The 25,043-nt window shown below is 42.7% G+C and overlaps 3 protein-coding genes across 3 annotated transcripts; 1 reads left to right on the forward strand and 2 right to left on the reverse strand.

Moving 5' to 3' along the window:
- Positions 1–74: 74 nt before the first annotated feature.
- Positions 75–2,205, forward strand: znf414 (zinc finger protein 414). The gene is made up of 5 exons (XM_084476094.1): positions 75–178; positions 255–365; positions 515–620; positions 732–1,417; positions 1,636–2,205. The coding sequence occupies exons 1-5, from the start codon at positions 142–144 to the stop codon at positions 1,773–1,775; spliced, it is 1,080 nt and encodes a 359-aa protein (XP_084332220.1). The 5' UTR covers positions 75–141; the 3' UTR covers positions 1,776–2,205.
- On the reverse strand, positions 2,190–8,453 carry mtch2 (mitochondrial carrier homolog 2). Its single transcript, XM_084476095.1, has 13 exons — positions 8,331–8,453; positions 7,359–7,443; positions 7,177–7,283; positions 6,200–6,226; positions 5,962–6,018; positions 5,471–5,528; positions 4,286–4,337; positions 4,129–4,188; positions 3,906–3,999; positions 3,754–3,801; positions 3,582–3,649; positions 3,414–3,489; positions 2,190–2,986 (listed from the first exon to the last, which is right to left on the reverse strand). Exons 1-13 carry the CDS (start codon positions 8,415–8,417, stop codon positions 2,900–2,902), a joined length of 906 nt encoding a protein of 301 aa, XP_084332221.1. The 5' UTR covers positions 8,418–8,453; the 3' UTR covers positions 2,190–2,899.
- Positions 8,454–13,058: 4,605 nt separating this feature from the next.
- On the reverse strand, positions 13,059–21,487 carry LOC311356111 (ephrin-B2a-like; the record flags this gene model as incomplete). Its single annotated transcript, XM_084475883.1, has 6 exons — positions 13,059–13,264; positions 13,903–14,013; positions 15,005–15,097; positions 18,511–18,797; positions 19,159–19,203; positions 21,471–21,487. 6 exons carry the CDS (start codon positions 21,485–21,487, stop codon positions 13,059–13,061), a joined length of 759 nt encoding a protein of 252 aa, XP_084332009.1.
- Between the last annotated feature and the right edge of the window lie 3,556 nt (positions 21,488–25,043).

Here is a 25,043-nt window from a genome sequence, read left to right on the forward strand (position 1 = left end):
TGCTTCCGCTTCCGGGGTACGGGATCTTTGAGGTGCGTGCGCAGCCTATTTACACTTTACCTTGTTATCTTTGCTGTTTGGTTTGCATGTTGCTCTCATAAGATCAGGTTTGGTTACTGCAGCAGTGTCTACTTTGCAGCGATGATGTCATCGCAAACACTGACCCGCCACCCAGAAGGTGCGTCACGTGAAACCCTCTAATAGTTGTAATTGTGTTGTATAGTTATTGTACTCATTCCGACCTTCCCTTCCAGGAAACCGACGGCATCACTGTCCTCTCTACGGGTGCAAACGCGTCTACACGGACACGGTGGCCCTCCAAAGCCACATCAAGGACCATGAGATTCCTGCTGAGTCTATCCCAGGTGGGAAGGGGATAGTATAGATTTCTATGAACGTCATAGTTAAGATCACCGTTAATCACCGTCAGTCAGGAGTTGCTGTCCATCTAATGTTGGACATTTCCCCTCTCCCTGACACATGACACCTGTACTCACACCTCTCCTCCACCCAGGAAAAGTCCTGCTCTGTTCCTCGATCGGCTGCAGTGACTCTTTTCCCGACATGCAACAACTGATGCAGCACATGAGGCTCCATCACAAACCAAATATCTTCTTCCTGTGAGTCTCTCTTACCCGGGCTCTGGATGCCTGCAGATCTATTATCTATATATATTATATATGTATATTATCTCACATTCAGCTCTGATACTGACACTTTCCTCTCTGCAGGTGTGAAAGCTGCCGTGCCAAACTGCGCTCGCACCGCGGTTTACTCCTGCACCTGCACACCTGCTCCAAGGTGTCGCGGGCCAAGATGAAGACGGAGCAGATGCAGGGCCCCCTGGCCCCCGAGGGCCCGCCAGGGTACCCTGCTGCTGCCGGGGAGGACTGGAGCCATGAGCAGGCGGCCCCCCAGGGAGAGGCAGCGGCCAGCCACATGGAGGCCTCCTCTCACAGCCAGCAGGCAGACGGCCCCCCCTCAGACCTGAGGTCCAGCCCTCTCACAGACTCTCAGGAGCCTCTTTCTTACCAGCAGCTCCAGAACTTCAGCCAGTCGTCTTTGACAAGTAAAGATGGTGACATGCTGACCCCTGACCCGCTTCAGTTTGATGGCCAGGCTGTGAACCAGGGCGAGTTCCAAGCCCAGCACCAGGGCCAGTTCCAAGCCCCGCCGGAGCACCAGGGTCAGTTCGAAGCCCAGCACCAAGGTCAGACCACAGCCCCACCTCAGCACCAGGGCCAGTTCCAAGCTCAAGCCCCACCTCAGCACCAGGGACAGTTCCAAGCCCCACCTCAGCACCAAGGCCAGTTCCAAGCCCCACCTCAGCACCAAGGCCAGTTCCAAGCCCCACCTCAGCACCAATCAGCACCTCAGGCTCCCACGTCTTCTGCAGCAGTTTGGAAGAAGAATCAAGGTGACTACAGCCTCATCACACACGATACCACCTCACCTGTCCCGTTCAGATGATGTGGATCCTAACATGAAAACCACCACTTTGCACCATTTGAAGCCAACTGCAATGTTTTGTATTTTACAAACACTAAACCTGTTTTGAGTAAACTTAACATGTGGGTTGAGTGTTTGGGTGCGCAAGAACATACAAATAATTTATTGATGTTCTTTATCCAACAGGACCGCCTGGTACCAGCCGCATCCTGTGGGAGCACACCAGGGGGCGCTACCGCTGCGTGCAGTGCAGCCTCTTCTTACCCAACCGGAAGGCGATGACTGCACACATCCACACGGAGCACCAGACCCCGGCGGAGAACTAGACTGACCCTTACATTAGTCATGTGGGTGTCATTAGCACTAAGCCCCCCCCCTCCCCCGATGATGGAACATGGATTTTTTTGTTGTTGGTACATTTTTATATAAATATGTATAGCATTATAATTTGTCAAATGAAATGGGCCATGAAGCAAGTCCCGCCGTCTGTGGTGTACTAGTGTATCAGATAAAGAAGGGTGCCTTTGGGAAGAAAGATGATTTCAGTGTGATAAGTTAGATGCCATATCAGTCAGCTTTTGGTCATACGCTTTGAGAAGATCTGCGCCAAAGGGTTGCACGTTTCTTTAACTTAAGATTTTCTTGGTACCGTGTAGAAATTAGGTTTCTTATTCACAACAGAATGCTTCCACAATGAATGTCATCGAACACTGGAAAAAAATAAGACTAATAAAACCGAAGACATTTTTAAAAAAGCATAGTTTTGTATTTTTATTTTGCTCATTCAGAATAAGTTCATACAAGCATTCAACTACTTTGAGAAGGCCAGGAGGTATGGTCATCTATCCTCCTCTCCTGTGAGTAGCCACTTTTCTCTGAACAGCCACAGAACCATTAACTTCACAGCCAGGGGCCCAACCGTGGTGTTTCAGGCATGACAAAAACACGTGAGTACATGAACACAGGAGGTCTCCCCTTCCCATTAACCTATCCAATATTACACACTTACACATGCAGAATTAGACATTGCTTTATGCAAACCAAAGCAGAAGAGCCACCACATCTCGGTGGAAGGTCACGTTAAACATCGTAAAAGGGAAGACTGATCACCAATCATTGGGGAGGAGACGCGTATTGATCAGTCAGGGAGATCAGTCACAGCACAGGATGTTGGAGAAACGCCTGGCAGCTTTTAACATTTAGTGCCATTTAGGTTTTAAATTAGGTTATTCGTTATGAAAATAATATAAAGATGCAGCAGACCTTGATGTAAAAGAATGCAACATTGTTAATTCCATAATGGCAGACATAATACAAATAATAATAAATCAACTTCGACAAGTGCTTCGAAATATTGGTTGCCCTCCATTCAACCCCAGCTCAGGAATATGTTATCAGTTATTTTATATCAATACAATTAAGAGTCTACCTGATCAGATCCTTCTAGACTTTAAAAAAATCTCTTTTGGTCAATGGCATACGTCTTTCCTGCAGGAAGCTTCCGGAAAAATAGACTGTTCCCTCTGCTCATGTTGCCCTGAAGAGAGAAGCAAGAGGAGAAGGACAGTTACACCAAACATCCCATAACACGATGAACCCAGAATGTACCAGACCACGTTAGGGGTCATGTTTACACATGCAAAGGCTGCAGTGCACCCACATGGAAATGCAGTTATAAAAAAGGTCATCCAACACAGATGTATATAAGAGGGGACATGTAATACTAGGTGTGAGTGCCATGAGCTATTACAAGCCGTTTTGAAAATGTGCCGCTTCTGACATCACAGGTGGGCGGGTCCACCTAGATGTGTACTGGATAATTTTAAATTTTCTAAACGGCTTGTCATGGCTTATCACACTCACACCTGGTGGTATAATATGTGCCCTTTAAACTCAAGTCAATGTGTTTCTTTAATATGCGTCTACGTTGCATACTGTCCACAAACAGGGGTTGTGTGTGTTACCTCTCTGCTTAGATGCCTCCAGCAGTCCACCCAGGTGGGGCAGACGGAGGCATAGGGTGGCAGGCCACCAGCCAGCCTGTGAGGAGGAGACAGACGGTTAGCGGTCACTAGGGTCATGATCCAGGTATGGACTTGTGTGTTTTTAGGTCTTTATTTGCCACAGCTTACCCGCAGTTGTTGACCGCCATGAGGTTGGACACGAGCACAAAGGGGTAGGTGAGCATACTGGCAAAGAACTGCAAGACAGCACAAGTTGCAAAATAAGTTGCAAAACATGACCACTTAATGAGGAAATTCATCACAGCTGTCGTTGTTGTTGATCAAGATGATTGAAACATACCCCGGTCACCGCCTGGGAACAGTTCTTGATTTCTCCTGTGTGGCTCATCTAAACAGGACAGAACAGGAACAGCACCTTAACTTTGATTGCACTTCTCTAACAGTAAAAGGTTACTTTGTGACTCTACGCTCTGCGGAGGAGAGAAGGCGTACCGTGTCGTCGATGGCGTACGTGTTGATGAAGTGAGCCAGCAGGTTACAGATCCACAGAGACAGGATGTCCCCCAGCAGACGAGGAATCAGACCACTGACAGAGAAGGCTCATGGTCAAACACAATAAAGCCACTAGTCTGAAATAGTTCAATAACCACACACAGCCGATTGTAACGTTACATGGGGCAGGTTTATACAACAACTATTCAACATGGGAACTCACGCAAAGAATCCCAGCACGCCCTCTTCTTTATAAATGGTGACGACGGACTCAAAGACACCGCTGAGGACCACAGAGAAGACATGTCAGAGAAGACATGTTAGGGAAGACATGTTCAACCTTCTATGACCCCCTCCTCATTAGGAGTCGTTAGACGTACCTGTATTTAGTTTCCCGCCCAATAAACTGAACCATGCATCGCAAAGTGATCACTGGGGAAAAGAACAGAGAAAAAGGTTAGCCCTAATGTTCACAGGGTTAGCTCTAGAAGGTTAGCCCTAATGTTCACAGGGTTAGCCCTAATGTTCACAGGGTTAGCTCTAGAAGGTTAGCCCTAATGTTCACAGGGTTAGCCCTAGTGTTCAGAAGGTTAGCTCCAGAAGGTTAGCCCTAGTGTTCAGAAGGTTAGCCCTAGTGTTCAGAAGGTTAGCCCTAGTGTTCAGAAGGTTAGCCCTAATGTTCAGAAGGTTAGCCCTAGTGTTCAGAAGGTTAGCCCTAGTGTTCAGAAGGTTAGCCCTAATGTTCAGAAGGTTAGCTCTAGTGTTCAGAAGGTTAGCCCTAATGTTCAGAAGGTTAGCCCTAGTGTTCAGAAGGTTAGCCCTAGTGTTCAGAAGGTTAGCTCCAGAAGGTTAGCCCTAGTGTTCAGAAGGTTAGCTCCAGAAGGTTAGCCCTAGTGTTCAGAAGGTTAGCCCTAGTGTTCAGAAGGTTAGCTCCAGAAGGTTAGCCCTAGTGTTCAGAAGGTTAGCTCCAGAAGGTTAGCCCTAGTGTTCAGAAGGTTAGCCCTAAGCCGTTTCTCAATTCGCGTTCTCGTGCGTACTCGTGTACTTGCGTTCTCGATAAACGTCATCAGTGGTAGCCCAAGCACTGTTCCAATTCCAAGTACGCGAGAACGCGAGTACTGTCGTAAAACCCGGAAGTGTTCTCGATGCGTTCTCGATGAGGCCGTTCTACCGAGGATGCATCGGAGGTGACTCGTGTGGACTTGGGACCGTTAAATATCCCAGAATGCATCATCGAGTCCGCTGCTGTTCCAATTGCAGGTGCGTACTCGCGTTCTCGGAAGTCTGTACTTGAAAGTCCGGACTTGCCAAGTACGTACTTCCAAGTCTGCGTACTTGGTATTGAGAAACGGCTCTAGTGTTCAGAAGGTTAGCCCTAATGTTCAGAAGGTTAGCCCTAATGTCCAGAAGGTTAGCCCTAATGTCCAGAAGGTTAACCCTAATGTCCAGAAGGTTAACCCTAATGTCCAGAAGGTTAACCTTAATGTCCAGAAGGTTAACCCTAATGTCCAGAAGGTTAGCCCTAAAGTTCAGACTGTTCCAGTATAATGTAAGGGTATCTTTACCGTGCAGGGGGTGTGTGACCACAGTGGCACACGAGCGGGCAACCATCTCTTTTGTTGTCTGTTATGGACAGAAATAAACATTATGGGATGGCTCGGAAGACAACTGAGACACTACTGAAACTGCACGATATGTCGAGAATTAAATTAAATTCAAAATGGTGCAACGAGGTCTCAGTCACTGATCGACACAGATCTTTACATTACCCCAAGCCTCATTAACCCCAGTCCTCCTTAACCCCAGGCCTCCTTAACCCCAGGCCTCCTTAACCCCAGGCCTCCTTAAACCCAGGCCTCCTTAAACCCAGGCCTCCTTAAACCCAGTCCTGCTTAACCCCAGTCCTCCTTAACCCCAGGCCTCCTTAACCCCAGGCCTCCTTAACCCCAGGCCTCCTTAACCCCAAGCCTCCTTAACCCCAGTCCTCCTTAACCCCAGGCCTCCTTAACCCCTACATCTCTGAAGGGGGTGTGAGGTGATCCTCCATGTGATTTACCTCGTTGAGGACGTGTTGTAGGGAGCCCCCCTCAGCCTTCTGGCAGCCCCCCAGCACCTGGCAGAGAGGAAGAGCACACCTTTTGAGCAACACAACCTGGGGGTCCAATCGTATCATAGCATGCCTACAACACAAGCCTTTACTCCAGGGAGCAACTTGGTCAATTCAGCCCTGTTGACTTGACTCGCTGAGTCTACAATACATAATAATTGAATAACCTATCAAGCCATTAACTTACCTCAAACTGACCTCGTTCATGGCATTTCTGGAACAGAGAAATATTTTAACGTTTAATAGACAAGAACTGGGTGTTACTATATTAATATTGTTCTTACTGCTGTATGTATATACTGTCCCTGTTACTATATTCAGGGGTGCACATAACTGGTATGCAAGTACGTATGCGCGCCCATAATCAGGGATGCGTAACGTTACTTGTGTTAACGCTTTTGAGTAACTAACGGGAGATCGAAAAAAAAATAAAAAAAATACATTGAGCAGCTACTTTGGCGTTTGCCACCTGCAAAGAAAAGGCAAACGGAGCAGAAGGAAATAATTTTTGTTTGAAAAGTGAGATATTCAAACGCTCCGTGGTCAAGCTGAAGTTTGATTAAAAAAAAGGTGGAGAAAAAAAACACTGCTGTGCTCACGAAGTTGTGTATTGAAAATGGAATCTCCTTTGTGAAACTGGGTACGTTTCATAAGATCAGATGTTACGTGTGGGGTGCGTACCAAACACCATCTCTCTCTCACCATCAAAAGTTATGTGCACCCCTGACTATATTAATGCTGGGCTCACCTTGGTTTTAGCGCTGTATGTATACATCTGTTCCTTTATCATTGTTTGTGGTTAAGCAGTGAACTCAAACAGATTTTACACAGCATATTTAAACAGGCTTTGAATATATGTAAATTATGCTAATTCTCCATCCAGACGCTTGATGTGCAGGAGTGGTAGCAGAGAACCCCTTCCACCGGTCCAGATAACAGGAAGACAGAATCAGTCTTATGCCTCATAGACGACATCGCCTAATAAACACAATTTTTTCTCAACATGTCCACATCGAAGCACCAAGAGATTAAACATAGGCGACACAACTCTTTAGAGGATATTGTATTGCACTAAAATATGATCAGGACGGTCAAGACCAACCCTGTATGCAGATCAATGTCATCTGCTGAGGTAATATTAATGAAACAGACGGAGTGACTCACTTGCAGTATGTTGCCGTGGACCACGGTGCCGATAGTGCTGGCACAGAGCCTGGGCAGCAACCCGTTGAACAGGCCAGCTTTGCCATCAATCTTTATGATGTGCTTTGCTGAAACAGAGAGACTCGTTAGAGATAACAGGACGACTCACACATGCACAGAAACGTGACCAGCGGTCCGCCTACCGTAAGCGAAAAGTCCAGGCAGCTGGTACACTTGCCTGCGAAACAAGTTTCTTCCAAGTATTGGTGGGAGAGGCTCATGTCCGACCTGCACAGGGCACAACGGTCACTCGTTAGGACTCGACACACAGAGTTTGCCATCACCTCTCACGTGTATTCTGTTAACACTTTGGTTGTTCTGTTTGTATACAGGTGTCCCCATTGTTTAAAAAACACTGCAATGACGTTATTTGTTTCCAATAATTCCTGAGCAGCATGATAATGTTGATGACACCTACCCATGTGTAACTAAGTGTAACTAAGTGTAACCATGTTTAAGTATGTGTAACTATGTGTTAGTATGTGTAACACTGTCGGCTGGTCCCCGGTCAGATGGCCTCAGCGCATCCAGGCCAAAGGTCATTAAACACCAGGGGTCAACCGTACACACCAGGGGGAGAGTGCACACATGACAGAGTGCTCCTAAAACATAACACTACAGTGCTGCCATAATACCACACAGTGCTGCCATAATACACATTACCGCCATAACATCACACAGTCCTACACAGTACTGCCAAAACACAACACAGTAACACCACACAGTACTGCCATAATACTACTCATTATTACAGTATGCAGGACGTGGAGCGCCCTGTCTGTCTGTATGTCAGTCGGCTCTGACCTTTAACGTTAGTTAATACTCACAGCAATAACCTTACAAAGTTCCCGACACACTGGGACGCCCTCCAACGCTCCTCCTACACACGACCTCTCCGACTGGCTCTAGTGTATCCATGTGTGTTGTATTTCTATCTGTGCGTAGTACTATATTTGTATTTGTGTGTATTATATTTGGATTTGGATTTCATGTATCACAGCCCGACGGTCGGAGCTGTCAGCCAGCGGATCGGAGGTTATCTCCACAATCTTCACATCTACACACCCCAGACTCCACAATACACCCCGTCATGATGTTCAGCCACTGGACCCTACCTGCACCAACACCTTGATGTACATAAGCGGGTGGGAGAGGACCGTGAGTCCAGACCCCAGCAGTATCTGTCCACACGTGTCCGCCATTACTACAGAGGTCTCTCCTCCCCGCTGGAGACGCACCGGAAGTACGGAACTCTCGTCTTCTTCTGCTTCTTCTTCTCGCGTGTTTTTGCGCATGTTGGAAACGCTCCGACACCATCTTCTTCTTCTTCTTTAGTTAGGCAGCCTAGACGCAGCTATGGCGTATTGCTGCCCCCCACTGTTTGTTATTTAGCCCTAAATAATTTTGTATAGTCCAGTATTGTGAAGGTAATGCACCAATTTATTTGTTTTAACCAAAGAAACCAGATTCAGAAGCGTGCGCATATTAAACACTGTTTTCCAATCTACTCCAAGTTTCCTGAAAAGAGTCCTCCTTTGACTGGAGTATAGCTTACACTGGAGTAGTAGGCTACATGTTTCATGGTCTCACTATCTCCACACTCACATCTGCCATCAGGATGTTTACCAATCAGAGCCAGCCCATTCCTCAGCCCACAGCATCTTTTCTTATACACCTAAAAGTGCACTTGTCTTTGCTTACAGTTTCCTGCATTGAGAAGTACGCCCTTCCCTTCCTTTCCTTCTACCAAGATTTTTGTCACTTCTCTTTTAGAGACCTCCTTCACCACCTTCTTTGCCTATGTACCCTGCCTTGTGAATTCTGTACATAGACTGAAACATTTCTACAACCAAATCAGGTCTGGACTTGGATTTGGTTTATTTTATTGTATTTAAAGTTGCTGCTGAATCACAGCATATTATTGAATGTCCCTGTTTATTGTCCTCAACCCATCTCAATGCCCACAGAACTGCCACCATCTCTGCTGTGAAGACTGACATGTGATCTGAAATTCTATATCTCTCATGATCCTTTGACCCATCAGTATAAATGTGCAGGTGGTCTCCCCATATTTGTTGCTGCCAGACTTTTATCTCCTTTACTACACCCTCTGACAGCCTTGATTTGCTTATATTCCAAAACTTTAGGTCAACAATGGGACCTCGGTGACACCATCTGTCGACAATGTCTCAATTAAAATGGTGTACAATATCTCAATTAGAATGGTGTACAATATCTCAATTAAGACGGTGAACAATATCTCAATTAAAACGTTGAACAATATCTCAAATAAAATGGTCTGCAATATCTCCATTAAGACGGTGAACAATATCCCAATTATTTACCCAGTGTACATGCAAATGACAACTAAACATTGTAAACACGACTTAAATAATCATTTAAATAAATATGATGATGGCAATAATAGGCCTTATAATCATAACAATAATGCAGACCATTTTTGCGTACGTTCATATGTTTCAAAGATAAATTAAAGAAGTGGTTAGAATGTTATGTCGAATAATTTAATAAATATTGTAGCTACCCTCTAATATTCAAATTCAACATTCCCAATCAATTCAGATACGGTAATATTGTTCTCGACACAGTTTGTAATAATATCACAATAATATCGACAGTTTGTATTCTGCCAATAAATGCAAATTGACTATAGAAGCACATCTATAGAAGTATATCTATCTCATCGGTTTTTGAAAATACTGTTCTATCACAAAACATAATCAGTTTTTTACGATTTAGCAATCTATACGTGTTTTATTTTTTCTACATCATATGTGCAAATTCTCCCTACATACCTGTATACTAATTAATTCTGACTCAATCAGTCATATCATCACGCGCATTGGGTAGGAAATATACTAGATTTAACTAGTATTATACAATGTGCGTTTGCAGCTGGGGTAACAGCAGCTCTGCAGGCCTGATCTACAGAGACATCTAATTAATATATGTATGTAATTAGCATATCCGTTTTATTGTTTTTCGTTTTTACGACTTAGATATACAATTTTGCATTTCGATTTTGGATTTAGATTTAGATATACAATTCAGATTCAGATAGGCTTCCATGTAGATTTATATTTAGGATGTAGATTTTGATTTAGGATGTAGATTTCAATTAGGCTAAGTAATTAAATTTAGCATTTAGTTTTGGATTTTGATTAATTTATAAAGATTTTGATTTATATATTCAATTTAGCTTTAGATTTTGCATTTAGATTTAGGATTGAGATTTAGATATAAAATGTGGACTGAGATTTAGGATGCCTATTTAGATTTAAGATTTAGATTTATCTTATAAATCGAATGGGAAAAAGAACATTGCAGTGCATTTTGGAGGGGTGTTTAATTGCTAAATCAGAGGAAAATTAAGCAAAGCTTGAAATAAATTTGGAACAAGTGAAGCACGTTTTTCACTGGCAAAAGTTTACCGACGGCACCCCATAGTCACCAATGTGTCAACCAATGTGCAGAGCTAAACTCATCAGTGGGCATTATGCGCATGTGCATACATACGATCGGTGTGACTATAACGCTAACAATTGTCCATGTGATATTTAAATGAGAAATGTTGTTATGACAACTGAATTGCAGTATATAATAATAATAGTAGAGAATAATAGTACAGTATATACCAGTTCAACCAGTTCAAGTTATTTGTTTGATCATAATGGTATATGGATACCATTATGATCACCTCCAGGCTCCACCAATAACAACTTGGTGGAGGTGAAGCTTCTTGGACACAAAAAAGTATGTGTCAAAATTACTGAATGCAGACCAAGTTAGGAAAAGTTTAAAAGAATGAAGATGATTAGTAGGCAGTGTTAGTAACATGGTGGAGAAGGTGATAATAATGAAACATAACTTTATTTATAAAGCAACTTTGAAAAACAGTGTTTACAAAGGGCTTTAACAGACAATAAAAGTGTCCCCTGTAGATACAAAAACAGATGTGAGCAAGAAGTGGCAGCAAGGACCAGTTAGGATTTGCATCAAATTCATTCCAATTGTAAATGAGCTTGTATACAATATAAACCAATCAAACAGAATAAAAACAAAACAAAATAAATAACACATGAAGCTAAAAGGGAATTCAAATGATGGTGATGGATGAAGAGGTAAACGGGGAGGAGAGGTGAGGTGAAGGATGAGGGGGGGGGGGGGGCGGGGGAGGAGGGGAGGAGGTGAAGGAGGAGGTGCAGCTGAAGGGGGAGGAGGGAGATGAATGTTGAGGGGGTGGAGGGGGAGAAGTGAAGGAGAAGGGGGGGGGGGGCGGAGTGATGGGGGGCGAAGGGGGAGTTGGAAGACGGGGAGGGATTGTGGGGTGGAGGGGGAGTGAAGGGGGGAAGCAGGGGCAGACAGGTAGAAAATGTGTGCATGACATGGCTGGGGGAGCATGTAACGTATTCCTGACAGTCCCTAGGCCTGGGGGACCCCGCTACTGTTTTACCGTGCATAGAAATATGACAACATATCATAACACATATTAAGAGTCTGTACGTCTACATTTAGATAACATCGGATAGCGCTGAACACAATGATCATAATGTTATGTGATTATCATTATTAATAATACATATGAGTGAAGCTGCAAGATAATTGTTGCTGATTGTTGTGTCTATTCTTGGTATACCGTATATGTGTTTCCCGTTTGGTGAACACGTTTTCTCGCTGTGACGAGATGTTCTCAGGATGAGAAGATCTTTGATGTGTTTGTCGTCGTGTATTTGTCGTGTTTTCAGATGGTTCAGAACAACATGTTTTCATCTCCCCTGCGATGAGACACCTTGTAAACATAGACTCAACGTTAGGTTTCAACCTTGACGCTGAGCAGCGCTGTGAACGTTACTTCCCGCCAACAAGACACTTATAACAGAGACGTCCCAGAGGAGCGTGATGAACACACCATGCCATTGTTTTAGCTTCAGCCTTCGACTCTCTTCATTAAAGGCTTAGTTATGGTTCCACGTTGACGCAACGCAATGACCACGCAGACACTTTGACGCAGTCGTGAACCTGTTTTGGTTCTGTGTCAGGGTTTTAGTGAGCGGACCATTCACAGCCCTTGCTGCTGCGTCGTCTTGACGCAAGGTTACAATTTTTGGGAGGCGAGAGTCAGGCCCTTGCTGTTGGACGTGAGGAGGGTCCACATAACTAAGCCTTGACACTAAGTATGACACTGACAGTCAACGGTGTAAAACGGCTAGTTAGTATGATAGATTCTTCTCAAGGTACAGGGGAAATATGTGGATGGGTTATTTTATTTTCGATTCTATAAGGAATGTGTGATTGTAGATATATACATATCAACTCTTGATAAAAGAAACATTGCAGGTCCAATCAAACATCGCTGACCTCAAATGGTGAAAGGCAGAATCACAAGACACAGGAAGTCAGCCCGCACCATTTCCTCCAATCAGAAAGAAGAGCAGCTGTAAGATTACTGTAAGATGTTTAGGGTTGACACTCTCATCATCCCCACCACCATCACTCTCTATTACTGGTGAAGATATTTCAGTTGTCAGGGACCCATCCTTAGTAGTGGTCACATGGTCGTAGTGCAAAGGATGATAGGATGGCTTGCGGGCCAATTCTTTGGGGGAGAGAGTGGCCACAGACTGTAGGGTAACAGAAGTGTTACCCTAGGATAACAGAAGTGTTACCCTACCCTACGTGGGCGTAGAGATGAGAAGCAAAACCCTTTTGGTGGACGCCTGTTTGATGTCTGCTAGGAGGGTGGGACGACTTCACGCAAACTGGAAATAACATCACGCAAACAGGAAATGACATCACGCAGACAGGGAATGACAGGACGCCGGTCAGACCTTGTAGTAGATGTGGGTGGGGCTTTGGGGAGGGACTTCTTGCACGATGTAAACTGGAGCGCCGTAGTCCCCGCTGACGCGCTGGTAGTGACGGCAGAGGGCGCCCTCGGACCCCCGTAGAGGAAACACCAGCTGGGCCTGGGGGTCCAGGTCCTCACTGCTGGTGCTGTCCCGCTTGCCCAAGCGTTGGAGGGGGAGGGCTGAGGGCGCGGGGGGGTTTAGCCTGTCCTCAGAGCGCCGGGGACATCTCCTCCTCCAGACACAGACCACCAGTACCCCCGTGGAGAAGACGAGGACCAAGCCCCCTGACACCACCCCCAGCAACAGACCCCAGTCCAACCCTACATCAACACAGTGTATATTATATCATAACAAATGAAGTATATATATACACACACACACACATATATATATAAACTATAATAATACATGAACAACAGACAGATACAGAGCTCTCGGACACAAGTGCGTTACTAATCCTTCAGATTGTTTCCGAGTTGAAGTTTAGCTTTTTTTGCCGCAACAAATGGAGAGAATGGAAGAACGTGTCTCCATCTCTTCACATCAGATTCACCTGTGTCGCCTACCTATGAATACGGTTTTATATGAAGAGCGTATTTTCAAGGGTTTCATTTAATATCACAACCATTGATTAAAAATGAAATAGAAAGACACTACTAGTTCAGTTATTCAGTTGGTTGCAATCTGCAACCTCAACGCTAAAACGCAAAACCGTTTCATTAACATTAAGGTTGATAGTTATGTTGCTATCAACTTGAAACGGTTGAAAAATGTTATAAACGGCTTTAGAACTTTATTCAACCAGGTCTCTACGTACCCTCTTCCTCTTTTTCAGCTGGTTCCGAGGTTTCCTTGTTCTTGGCATTCTGCTCTTTAGGGGGGAACCTGGTGGGTGATTCCTGATGGGCCGAGGGAGGATCTGAAGGACCTGGAACACCAGAACATTAGTCACACCAAGACCACATCACTTCCTGTTCTGGTCTTCAGACCAAGACTACCTCACTTCCTGTACTGGTCTTCAGACCATGACTACCTCACTTCCTGTACTGGTCTTCAGAAGAAAGAGTGAACTAAGAGACATGCCATTAGGATAAGGTAGGGGATAGACATACAGAGACAGGTCATTAAGGAGCAGGAAGGGGTTGGACAGTACAGAGACAGGTCATTAAGGAGCAGGTAGGGGTTTGACCGTATGGAGACAGGTCATTCAGGAGCAGGTAGGGGTTAGACAGCACAGAGACAGGTCATTAAGGAGCAGGTAGGGGTTAGACAGTACAGAGACAGGTCATTAAGGAGCAGGTAGGGGTTAGACAGCACAGAGACAGAGCAGGTAGGGGATAGACAGTACAGAGACAGAGCAGGTAGGGGATAGACAGTACAGAGACAGGTCAATAAGGATCAGGTAGGGGTTAGACAGTATGGAGACAGGTCATTAAGGCGCAGCTAGGGGCTAGACAGTACAGAGACCGGTCATTAAGGGGCAGGTAGGGGTCAGACAGTACAGAGACACTGAGACTATCCTGTCCCCAGACCTAGACTATCCTGTCCTCAGACCTAGACTATCCTGCCTCCGACCTAGACTATCCTGTGTAATATGTATAATATGATAAATGTATCCATTATGTCTGGTATACATTTATCATATAATACATGTTGATAATACAGATGGATATTTGCTCTGGCTGGAAGCTAAACACTGCAGTAACGTCCAAACAGATTTATATTAAACTGATGTTCCTCATCTGCCAAATCGGTTAAATTATGGATCAAAGATAATCCATTTTTTTAGGAGATTAGAAAACACTTGAGCCATGCACACACACACACACACACACACACACACACACACACACACACACACACACACACACACACACACACACACACACACACACACACACACACACACAGGGTCTTACTCTGTCCCACTCGGAGCACCATGCTCATGGATCTGGAGCGACAGACGCCCCCCACAGCATTCCCCATCCCCTGCAGAGAACCTGTCGACGTGGCTGCAGTGATAAGCAACAACAAACAACAATGAACAACAATATTTAAAACACAGATCTGACCAGTTTGACAGTAGAGATAAGAACTAAACACGGAAGCAGAGCAAAACTACTATTAACATACTGCTTAACTATACTAACTACTAAACTACTACTACCTAACTAACTGCTAAACTACCCCAACTAACTAACTGCTAATACTGACTGCTACACTACATATTCTAAGTGCTAGACAATTACTAACTAACTGCTAAACTAGTGCTAACTGCTAAACTACTTAATATATATATATATATATAAAACTAAATGCAAAACTAATAAAACTGACTAACTGCTAAACCACTAATACTAACTTACTACTTAACTACTGCAGCAGATCTCACTGTCACACGCCACCTAGGTGGCTTTACTGGGCATCTCTAAATCCAGCACACAGGGTGATGATGTTGAAACAGGTTTATTGCACAGTTGAGGATAAATGATTAACAGTTCAGCTGTTACATGCTATCTTGTCTGAGATCTCCCGGAGTGTGTGTGGTGATGGATGGTTTAACTTGTGTGTACGCTTATTACTCAATGTGCAACAGGTGTGTACCCAGCCCCAGAGTCTAATCAGTCTGACTCGGTCCAGGTGAGGCTGCCATCATCCACACACAATCCACAACACCAAATTGAGGCTGAGGAGAATCCCCAGCCGCGGAATATAAATATATAATATAATATAAATATGCAAACTTGTGCTTGGTATACAAAGTCACCCGTCCCAGCTCCATCAACAGAATAACCAATACTCATCATGTCACTAGGGGATGTTTAAGTGAATTGGTCTGTGGAAATGTGCCTTTAGCCAGTCAGCCAGGTCTGTCCGATGTTAAAGCGAGTATGAATATAATTCCAACACATCAGACAACTACAAACTTATAGACCTTTCAGGAACCAATTAACACAATGATGATTAATACACACATGTCAGCACTGAACTCTTTTTGCTGAAGCTTGCTATATGTCCTGCTTATTTGCAATGTCGTTCTATAAGTAGATTTGTCTGTATGTGTTTGTCTTTATATGTATGTTTGCAATGTTGCTCTATGTGTAACCTGTCTGCATGTGTTTGTTTATATCTATGCTTGTAATATTGTTATATATGTATATTTATCATTTCTGCTTTTACTGTTTTTAACAACAGTGTTTCATTTATTTATCTATAAACTGCATGCCCTATTCTGCTTAACTTTGGCCAGGGAATACTGATGAAAAATATCCTTGTGTTGTTGTTTTTCTGTCCCTTTTCTCAAATAAACAAAATAACTCAACTTAATCTAAGTGGTATGAAAATCACATACAGCCAAATAAACTGCAAACCGACACACACACAGCCACACACACACACACACACACACACACACACACACACACACACACACACACACACAGGCACAGACAGACACACACACACACACACACACACACACACACACACACACATGCCTGCACACACACAGCCTTATTAGGAGCATTTAGGTCAGATAACAATGTGAGCGTCTGAGAGCTTGGACGTCAGATGTGCTGTCAGGTCTCGGTGTGTGCTCGAGCAGAACATCTCCCTCGTCCATTTACTCCCTCACCCCCTTGCCTCCTCACTCCCTCCCCCCCACGGAGAGAGAGAGGCACTGCTGGAGCATCAGAGCAGCCATGAGAGACAAGCCTGCCACTCTCTCTTAGTCTCACTGCACAATGCACGATGCCGCGCACGGTGATACGCTAAGCCACTCTGACTCTCTGGCCGTTCACGGAACCGCAGGAGGTAAAAGCTCTGCCGTTAGATACATGTTAACCACTAGTTCACCACACTACTGTTGACTAGACGGATGTTACCCATTAGTTCGCCACCTAGTTTACTACTCTGCCCTTATGCCACCTTGGGTTTGAGAAAGGCACTATATAAATGTAACACATTATTATTGATTTTACTGTTACTCTAACTACTGTAGTCTCTACTCTACTATAACTACTGTCGTATCTACTCTACTATACTATAACTACTGTAATATCTACTCTACTCTACTATAACTACTGTAGAATTGACTCTACTCCAAGTACAGTATTCTGTCTCTACTCAACTGTACTCTTCTATACTCTATACTGTATTGTCCCTAACTTACAGCTTACTTATAGACATATAGCTGTAGTACACAGGTGAAGTAGCTTACTTAAAGGTGATTTAGCTAACTTACAAGTGATGTAATAAAGGTGATGTAATTACGTTCAAGGCTCAAGACTGCAAACATTATTATGTAGATGCTAGGTAATTTTTTCCTAGGTTGTACCAGTTAAAAAAAGTAAATGTATATCTGTGTTCTCCCAAACAATGTAATAATGGCGCAGCGCTGTTCCAGGGGCACGTTGTAATATTTAAAACCGGGATACACAAGATCACAGATGGAAGATTAAATTTTAGGTCTAGTTCTGTGTTTAATATGATGGGTGGTAATGAAGGTTTTTAGCAGTAGTGGATGTTATATGGTGGCTGTATGCAGCATTGTGTGTGATCTCATTGGAAAACATGACCTACTTAAGTTCCAGTTTGGACACACAGCTAAAAACGGGGGTTTGTACACTGTGCAAAGTTTCAGGGAACTTGCACCTCAGCAAAAGTGCTATTTAAGATAAGAGCATACAAAAATAAACACACACAGACACACACACACACACACAACAAAGAAGAAGAATCGCTACTGGAGGATATTACCTAATTACTAGCCTGCTTTTAGTTTTTGGTATTTTAGGAAAATAAGATAATAAATAATAAAATAAACAAATCTTACAATTTATTTCAAGTGAGATAATCTGTACAAATGATGAACACAGATATATGGAACGTGACAAAGGACATGCAATTACTGCGACAAAGTCGCGGGAAAAGGAGAGTGTCCAAATAGATGCCACCAAATATCAAAGTAGAAGATGCTAGAAATGGTCTTGAGCCCTGAACTTACAGTTGATGTACTATAGGTGGTGTAGTTAACTTACAGGTGATGTAGTTAACTTACAAGTGATGTAATACTTGGATGTGGCTAACTTAGAGGTGATGCAGTACAGGTGATGTCGCTAACTTACAGGTGATGTACTACAGATGATGTTGCTAACTTACAGGTGATGTACTACAGATGATGTAGTTAAGTTACAGGTGATTTAGTTTACTACAGGTACTGAAGTTAACTTACAGGTGATGTAATACATAGATGTGGCTAACTTAGAGGTGATGCAGTACAGCAGGTGATGTGGCTAACTTAGAGGTGATGCAGTACAGGTGATGTAGCTAACATACAGGTGATGTAGATAACTTACAGGTGATGTAGTACAGGTGATGTAGCTAACTTACAGGTGATGTAGTACAGGTGATGTGGTTAACTTACAGGTGATGTAGTAGTCTCGTCCCTTCAAGAACTCCAGGCCCCAGAGGTTGGGGCTGTACTCCTGGAACTTGAAGGTGAACTTGACGTCCTGCTGTGGTTTGTCACAGGCCAGGAGGGGCGTGTCACTCTGGTCCACTGAGCAGCTCTGGAGCTGGGCTCGGGTCACCAGGTACACCCGGTAGAACTCCTCCCCCCCAGCCCCACCCAAGCCCCCCGCCCGTGGACACACAATGTTCATCTTGTCCCCAATCTGAGGATACAGGACCAGACCACGACCCGGTGCGAACCTGTGTGTGTGTGTGTGTGTGTGTGTGTGTGTGTGTGTGTGTGTGTGTGTGTGTGTGTGTGTGTGTGTGTGTGTGTGTGTGTGTGTGTGTGAGTGAGTGAGTGAGTGAGTGAGTGAGTGAGTGAGTGAGAGAGAGAGAGAGAGAGAGAGAGAGAGAACAATGTAAATGTGTTAATTTTTTTAATGACGATAAAAAAAATAATAAAGAGGTACACCTTGTCAAAATAACTGCCGTGTCTTTGTTTATTCAACTCAACCTATAAACATCAAACATGTCATGTGTCTAAGCAACAGAAGAAGCAGAAGTCCACAGACCGTTTGTTCAGCCGACCAGAGAACGAGAAATTATAAACTAAACTTACTTGGTGTTTGAGCTGTTCCAGTAGATGGACTCCAGAACCGCCGAACTACTCGGGCAGAACAAGTTGAACAAGATCAGAATTGTGTGAGAGCAAGTGACGGACTCCATCCCATAATAACGCCGGGGAGCGGAGATCAGAAACCACTGCACACCAAATACTCCGGCGTCCGCATGTTTTCTGACTTCTTATTTACTATGCGCATACTGCACGTTGATAGATCAAACGCCTTCCATCCTGACTGAGTCCAGTCCACAGTGTAATTTGGAAGGATTGATTGGTGCGACGCTGCGCATCCAATCCAAAAGTGTGCAATCCAAAACAACTGTGAGGCGAGACCAGCGCACCATGGGACCGCCCAACTCGTCTCAGAAATTATGGCGGCTATGTTGACTTTTTAATTATGCTTAAACAAATGTGCTTATTTAGGCCCATCACTTGAGTTTCAATGTTTCAATACAGTTTTGGCAAACACACTTCATCCAGCATATTTAGCCTAGGCCTACGTTAATATTCATTTTTATTTTCATAATTTCATTTATATAAAACTGAAAATCTGTAGGCGTCTTTACAATTTGTAGGCCTACTTTCTCAACAATAAAAGACTGAAGAGATGCCTAAGCGAATAAACCTTTAACATAGGGTAACCAGACGTCCCTGGCTGGAGCTGTCCCGGGAATGTAGGCTACCCCGTTTTTTTTAAGGATTTAAAAAATATATGAATACATTTTTAAATGGAAAAGGTTCTAGCTTTCTCATGAATATTAATTTTGAGACGGTGGGTAATTATCCTCATGTCTATCTGATAAGCTGTGACATGTCCTCGCCAAGCAGGGGTAGGCCTATATCTATCGACTTTATTGCCTACCATAAGCAGGCATGGCTGATTATTAACAATAGATTATCAATACAATATAGAACAATTCCCTGTTCGAGCAGCTACTTTGGGTTAATTTTGGTTGGTTTCCCAAAGCTTAACACACATAACAGTAACCCATGTAGGTTATTGCCAAAATATTTGTTTTATTTGATAAGAATAGGAAAAATGTCAATTTGTCCACTTTTTTTAATTTGAGAAATAATAATAAATCAAATAGAATAACATAGAATAACAATATTTGGTGTTTAATCTATCAACCCAATTTGGTTATTGTGCCCAACCACATGTCCCCGTTTATCATTTCAGAAATCTGGTAACCTTAATTTAGGAGAAAACAATAATAACAAAGGAAATGATAACGTGGCCTTGAAAAAAATATAAAATATAGTAGGCCTATACCATAAGTACCAGGGACGAAGGAGGGTATATGTAGACAGATAAAATGTAAAATATTAGTATAATTTTTATTACAAAGAACAAACAGGCAAACAACAAAAAATAGGATATAGGCCTACGGATTATATTTGTAATACTATATATATACGCTTAATCACAAATACAGTATCAGATATATATATATATATATATATATATATACACACGTATAAAGTAATATATGATGGCTTCATGAAGGTTTTTTGAACAGTTGGTATCATTGTGAATATCTGTAGTTGTTTCTCAGAGTGAGGCTAATGCTAGCATGCTAGGCGTCTCGGAGAGAACAACCCCTATCACGATTAGCATTAACCCCAACCTGAGAGCTCCGTGGATTCATTATAAGAAGTTATTAGGGTAAAATGACAAGACAGCCCATAGCAGAGGCTAATAGCCTGCTAGCAGCAGCTACCAGCTTCAGGGCCACTGCCATGGGCTAGATAGCTTAGCAAGGCTAGAAAAAGAGTTCAGGTCGGAGATGCCGTATGCAGACAGGCCTGTAGGGGGCGACAAGAGCATAGGTCAGGAAGGGCAGACTATTTGAAAAACGGATTACTATATCTTTGTATATTGATAATTTATAGCAATATAGCTAGCTATGTATATATTGATTGGTTCGATATCTAAATCAGATATATCTATAGATCTCTATCCATGTAGATACATTTGTTAGTTGCCATATTAATGAATTGCAATATAAACTGGCATACGACCAAACTCAAAATCACTTTACTAATGAATAAATAGTTTGAGAAATGTGAACGAGTTCAATCAAAAGAAAAAAAGACACATCACATTACACAGACACATCCACATTACATCCACACAGTATTGTAAGTAGGACTCCTGATTCAGACTCAGTTTAGAACACATTTAGATCCAGTTGTGGTTAAAACTATTTAAACAGCCACTACATGTGCTGTACATTAACATGATATATTTACATTAACGTGTGCTAGTAAACAGTCCCTGGGTTCTGAGAGCGTGTGTTTCTACTGACCTGTTTCCTGAGGGCATCTCTTCCTTCACAATGTGTCTGCATCCAAGGCTATAGTCTCTCTCTCTCTCTCTCTCTCTCTCTCTCTCTCTCTCTCTCTCTCTCTCTCTCTCTCTCTCTCTCTCGCACTCTCTCTCTCTAGTCCTCTCCGTTGTCTCTCTCTCTCTCCATTAGTGTTTAAGTGAAATGGGTTCAGATCCAGCCAACATCACTTATATACTATTTTATGAGTCATTCTAGAAATCCCCGCACAGGAACTGAATGAGTAAAAAGAACACCTCAACCTTTCTTGTGAAACCTAAATGTTCACTATGGGTCAGGACTACAGATGTGTAGTTTTCTAACCAACCTCAAATTCCTTTCTACTCTCAGTTTCTGCTCATCTAGAATCAAATCGAAAACCAAATCTATATTCTACTCTATCATCGATCTATAATCTAATATTTGATCTGTCTACAATGTTATCTAATAAAATCTTTCTATAAAATAAACTATAATCTTCCTATAATATAAACTATAATCTTTCTATGATATATATCATCTATCTATAATCAAATCTATAATCAAATCTACCATCCGTCAACCAAATCTATCATCTGTCTGTAATCTTACTATCTGGGGGTTATTAATTATCAGTGTATTATAGTACTAGATAGCATGGAGCTGCCTTATTCAGAGGCTGTTGACTTACTTCAATAATAAAGAATTCAATAAACAAACAGTTTGTTCTTCATTTCTCAGCACCTGTTCTAGATCATTATGATTCACGTTCTTCTTCTCTCTCACCAGAATCCCCAGCTGCCAGAATGCCCAGCAGCCAATCCTTTTCTGCCTTGGGGGTTGTGTCCCTTCCACTAAATTATGTCATCTTGTTTCTCGTTGTCTTCAAGATGACCCAGAAGCTAAGCGACGAGAAATGCCAACTTGTGGCTAATAGCTGGTAACCTACCAGCCAAGTCATCATCAGCAGTACCCCCCACGCCCACTCCCCCCTTTTACAGAACTGAGATCTGATGTCCTGATTTCATAGAAAACGTGACATGCCTAATTACAATGCATACACTGTCTTGTCACATTATGGTGTTTTATTATAGTCAAAGCACACTTGATTGTTATTGAATCGTATATATGTGATGATTTATATTGTAATATCTTATTTTTGTATGTTATTTTACTTTGTGTTCTAGCAATGTAGCATAATGTTTACAATAAATAAATACATACATGAAGCCCATTGCATTGAACTGAACTGAGAGAGAAGGAGAATAATTATTTCATTATTAATGTACAAATTGTGCTTTAAGAATAAATCAAGGTAAAACTAAAAATCTTATCTGTCAAATAAAAAGCAAGACTACAAACAATTTAATATCCATTTAGATAGGACAAGACAAAATGTGTTCACACAATGAGTACACCTTGGTCTTAAATTTTTGTCTCTTGCAACCAATGATTTATTATCGGACGGCTTAAGGAAACACTTATTCAAATTAAATGAAATTACACAATTCTTCAAATGTCCCAGACAATAATGTAACCTATTCTTCTATATGTGAGTGAAATCTGGCCCCCCTTAATGAAAGAAACAAATTGGGATTCAAACCCAGTGGAAAAATAGCATTTGGAAATTTGTAAAAATATTTTGAAAGTCAACAGAAACCGGCCAAACCTTGGATGCAGAACTCACTTCCCAATTCCCTCTAATTATAAAAATTGTATCTATTAATTTCAGTTAATTTAAATAATCGGGCAACTCGTTAGTTCATACAAACAAAGGCGCTGGATTGAACCACCTTAATTTGGAAGTGCCTGGAGGGAGTGGGCGCAGATTAATGGTGTCTGGGTCACAACGCAGTTCTTGAGTTGTGTAAAATAACTGGATGCAGTTGTCCTGATGCTCCCAAAGTATCAAAGCTTTATCATGATACTAAGTACCGCCTTGAGAGGAGAGAGAGAAAGAGAGAGAGTAGGGTGGATTGAGAGAAGAGAGAGAGGGATGAATAAGAGGAGAGAGAGGGACTGAGAGGAGAGAGGGGGGGGAGAAGAGAGAGGCAGGGGGAAGGAGGGGAGAGAGAGAGAGGGGTGAAGAGAAAGCGGGGGAGAGAGGAGAGAAAGAGATGGAGGGGACGAACGAGAGAACATTATCGGTATGAATTTCCAAGAAGTCATGGGGAGGCCCCCTAAAGCCCTCTCAATCCCCCCCCTCTCTTTTCTCCTGCTCTCACCCCTCCCTCTGCTGTTCACTCTCTTTCCTCTAGCTCCTCCTTTCACTCCATCCCCCATCTCTCGCTCTCTTCTCCCTTCACCCCCTTGTTCGGGAGAGAACAAGGAGGTCAAATCAAATGTACAATGTAACTATTAGATGTTCTCCAAAGGTCAATCACAGTTGAAAAAGGTTTAGCCTGTAACCATGGAAACGCCTTGATTCTGTGTTAGGGGTCAATCATGTATTGTGTGTGTGTGTGTGTGTGTGTGTGTGTGTGTGTGTTTTCCTGCACCAGTAACTTGAATGTGTTAGTATTAGTAATAAATATATTTAAACATACGCGTGTGTGTGTGTGTGTGTGTGTGTGTGTGTGTGTGTGTGTGTGTGTGTGTGTGTGTGTGTGTAAATATTGTCAGTTTTTTTTTTGACACGTTTCCTTTCATTCGAAACTTTAACCTTTGGAATGTCTCAAAACGACTCAAACCAAAGAAACTGATTGGTTGGTTTCGGGGAATTCGGAGAGCCTTGCAGTCAGATTGCAACGGCTCTCTGGTAGCCTGTTTCCTGCGTCCCACCACTCAGATACCATCTGGGGCTTCAGTGGGGAAATCCTGGCTGCTAAACTCACCAGTAATAACATTCACTTTTCTCTTAAGAGCTGCTACTGAATATACGTAGTTATGAAAACAAGCGAGGATCACGTGTTGTTTAATTGTTGCGGTAAATCATAATAACCATTGCCCTATTTCTTACCAGTGTGTGGTAGTAGGCCCACACGTTGCGTTTCCTGCTTCAAACCCACCTGATCTATTTATAACCCCCCAGATCTTCCAGGAAACAAACTACCTCACTAGATAAATTAGGTTTAGGTTACGGTAAATGTTTTCAGACTAGCTTTAGGGTTAGGGAAAGCTGTAGTTCAAGGGTAAGTAAGTGGAGGGGGGCTCCCTACCGGTTTCAAACCAAAAGTGAAACTTTTGTGCACGTTTACAAACAGGGGGGTGGGGGAGCAGAGACTCATACCACTGTAATGATATGCAATACATCATGGGTAATAAATATGATTTCAATTTTCCATCACACTATTATTTACTCTTGCGTTAATATTTTGTGTAGTTTTGTCCAACTGTCATTATGGTGTTTTTAAATTTTATAGGAACTTCTTTCCAATCCAAAGGAGACAGCAAATTCATATATTACATAGGCTAAATTTCACTGAATGTTCATGTATATATATATAACCCTAACCCTACAAAATCTGGCCTAATTAATTATATAGTTGCTATTGTGCACAGATGCTTAGTGCAGCATTATCATCCTCCACAAACAAATACAATTAAAAGATTTTTGTAAATTAATGGATAGTTCAA

Source organism: Micromesistius poutassou, assembly GCF_964030765.1.
Source record: "Micromesistius poutassou genome assembly, chromosome: 12".
Taxonomy (NCBI): Eukaryota; Metazoa; Chordata; class Actinopteri; order Gadiformes; family Gadidae; genus Micromesistius; species Micromesistius poutassou.

What these genes read in the sequence shown, in the direction of transcription:
- mtch2 (XM_084476095.1), bottom strand. Translation starts at nt 8,417, where the DNA reads ATGGCGGACACGTGTGGACAGATACTGCTGGGGTCTGGACTCACGGTC. An exon ending in ATGAACGAGGTCAGTTTGAG is followed by an intron (nt 6,019 to 6,199) that starts GTAAGTTAATGG and finishes CCTCTCTGCCAG; the next exon opens with GTGCTGGGGGGCTGCCAGAA. An exon ending in TACAACACGTCCTCAACGAG is followed by an intron (nt 5,529 to 5,961) that starts GTAAATCACATG and finishes TGTCCATAACAG; the next exon opens with ACAACAAAAGAGATGGTTGC.
- znf414 (XM_084476094.1), top strand. Translation starts at nt 142, where the DNA reads ATGATGTCATCGCAAACACTGACCCGCCACCCAGAAG. An exon ending in ACTGACCCGCCACCCAGAAG is followed by an intron (nt 179 to 254) that starts GTGCGTCACGTG and finishes CTTCCCTTCCAG; the next exon opens with GAAACCGACGGCATCACTGT. An exon ending in AGTTTGGAAGAAGAATCAAG is followed by an intron (nt 1,418 to 1,635) that starts GTGACTACAGCC and finishes TTTATCCAACAG; the next exon opens with GACCGCCTGGTACCAGCCGC.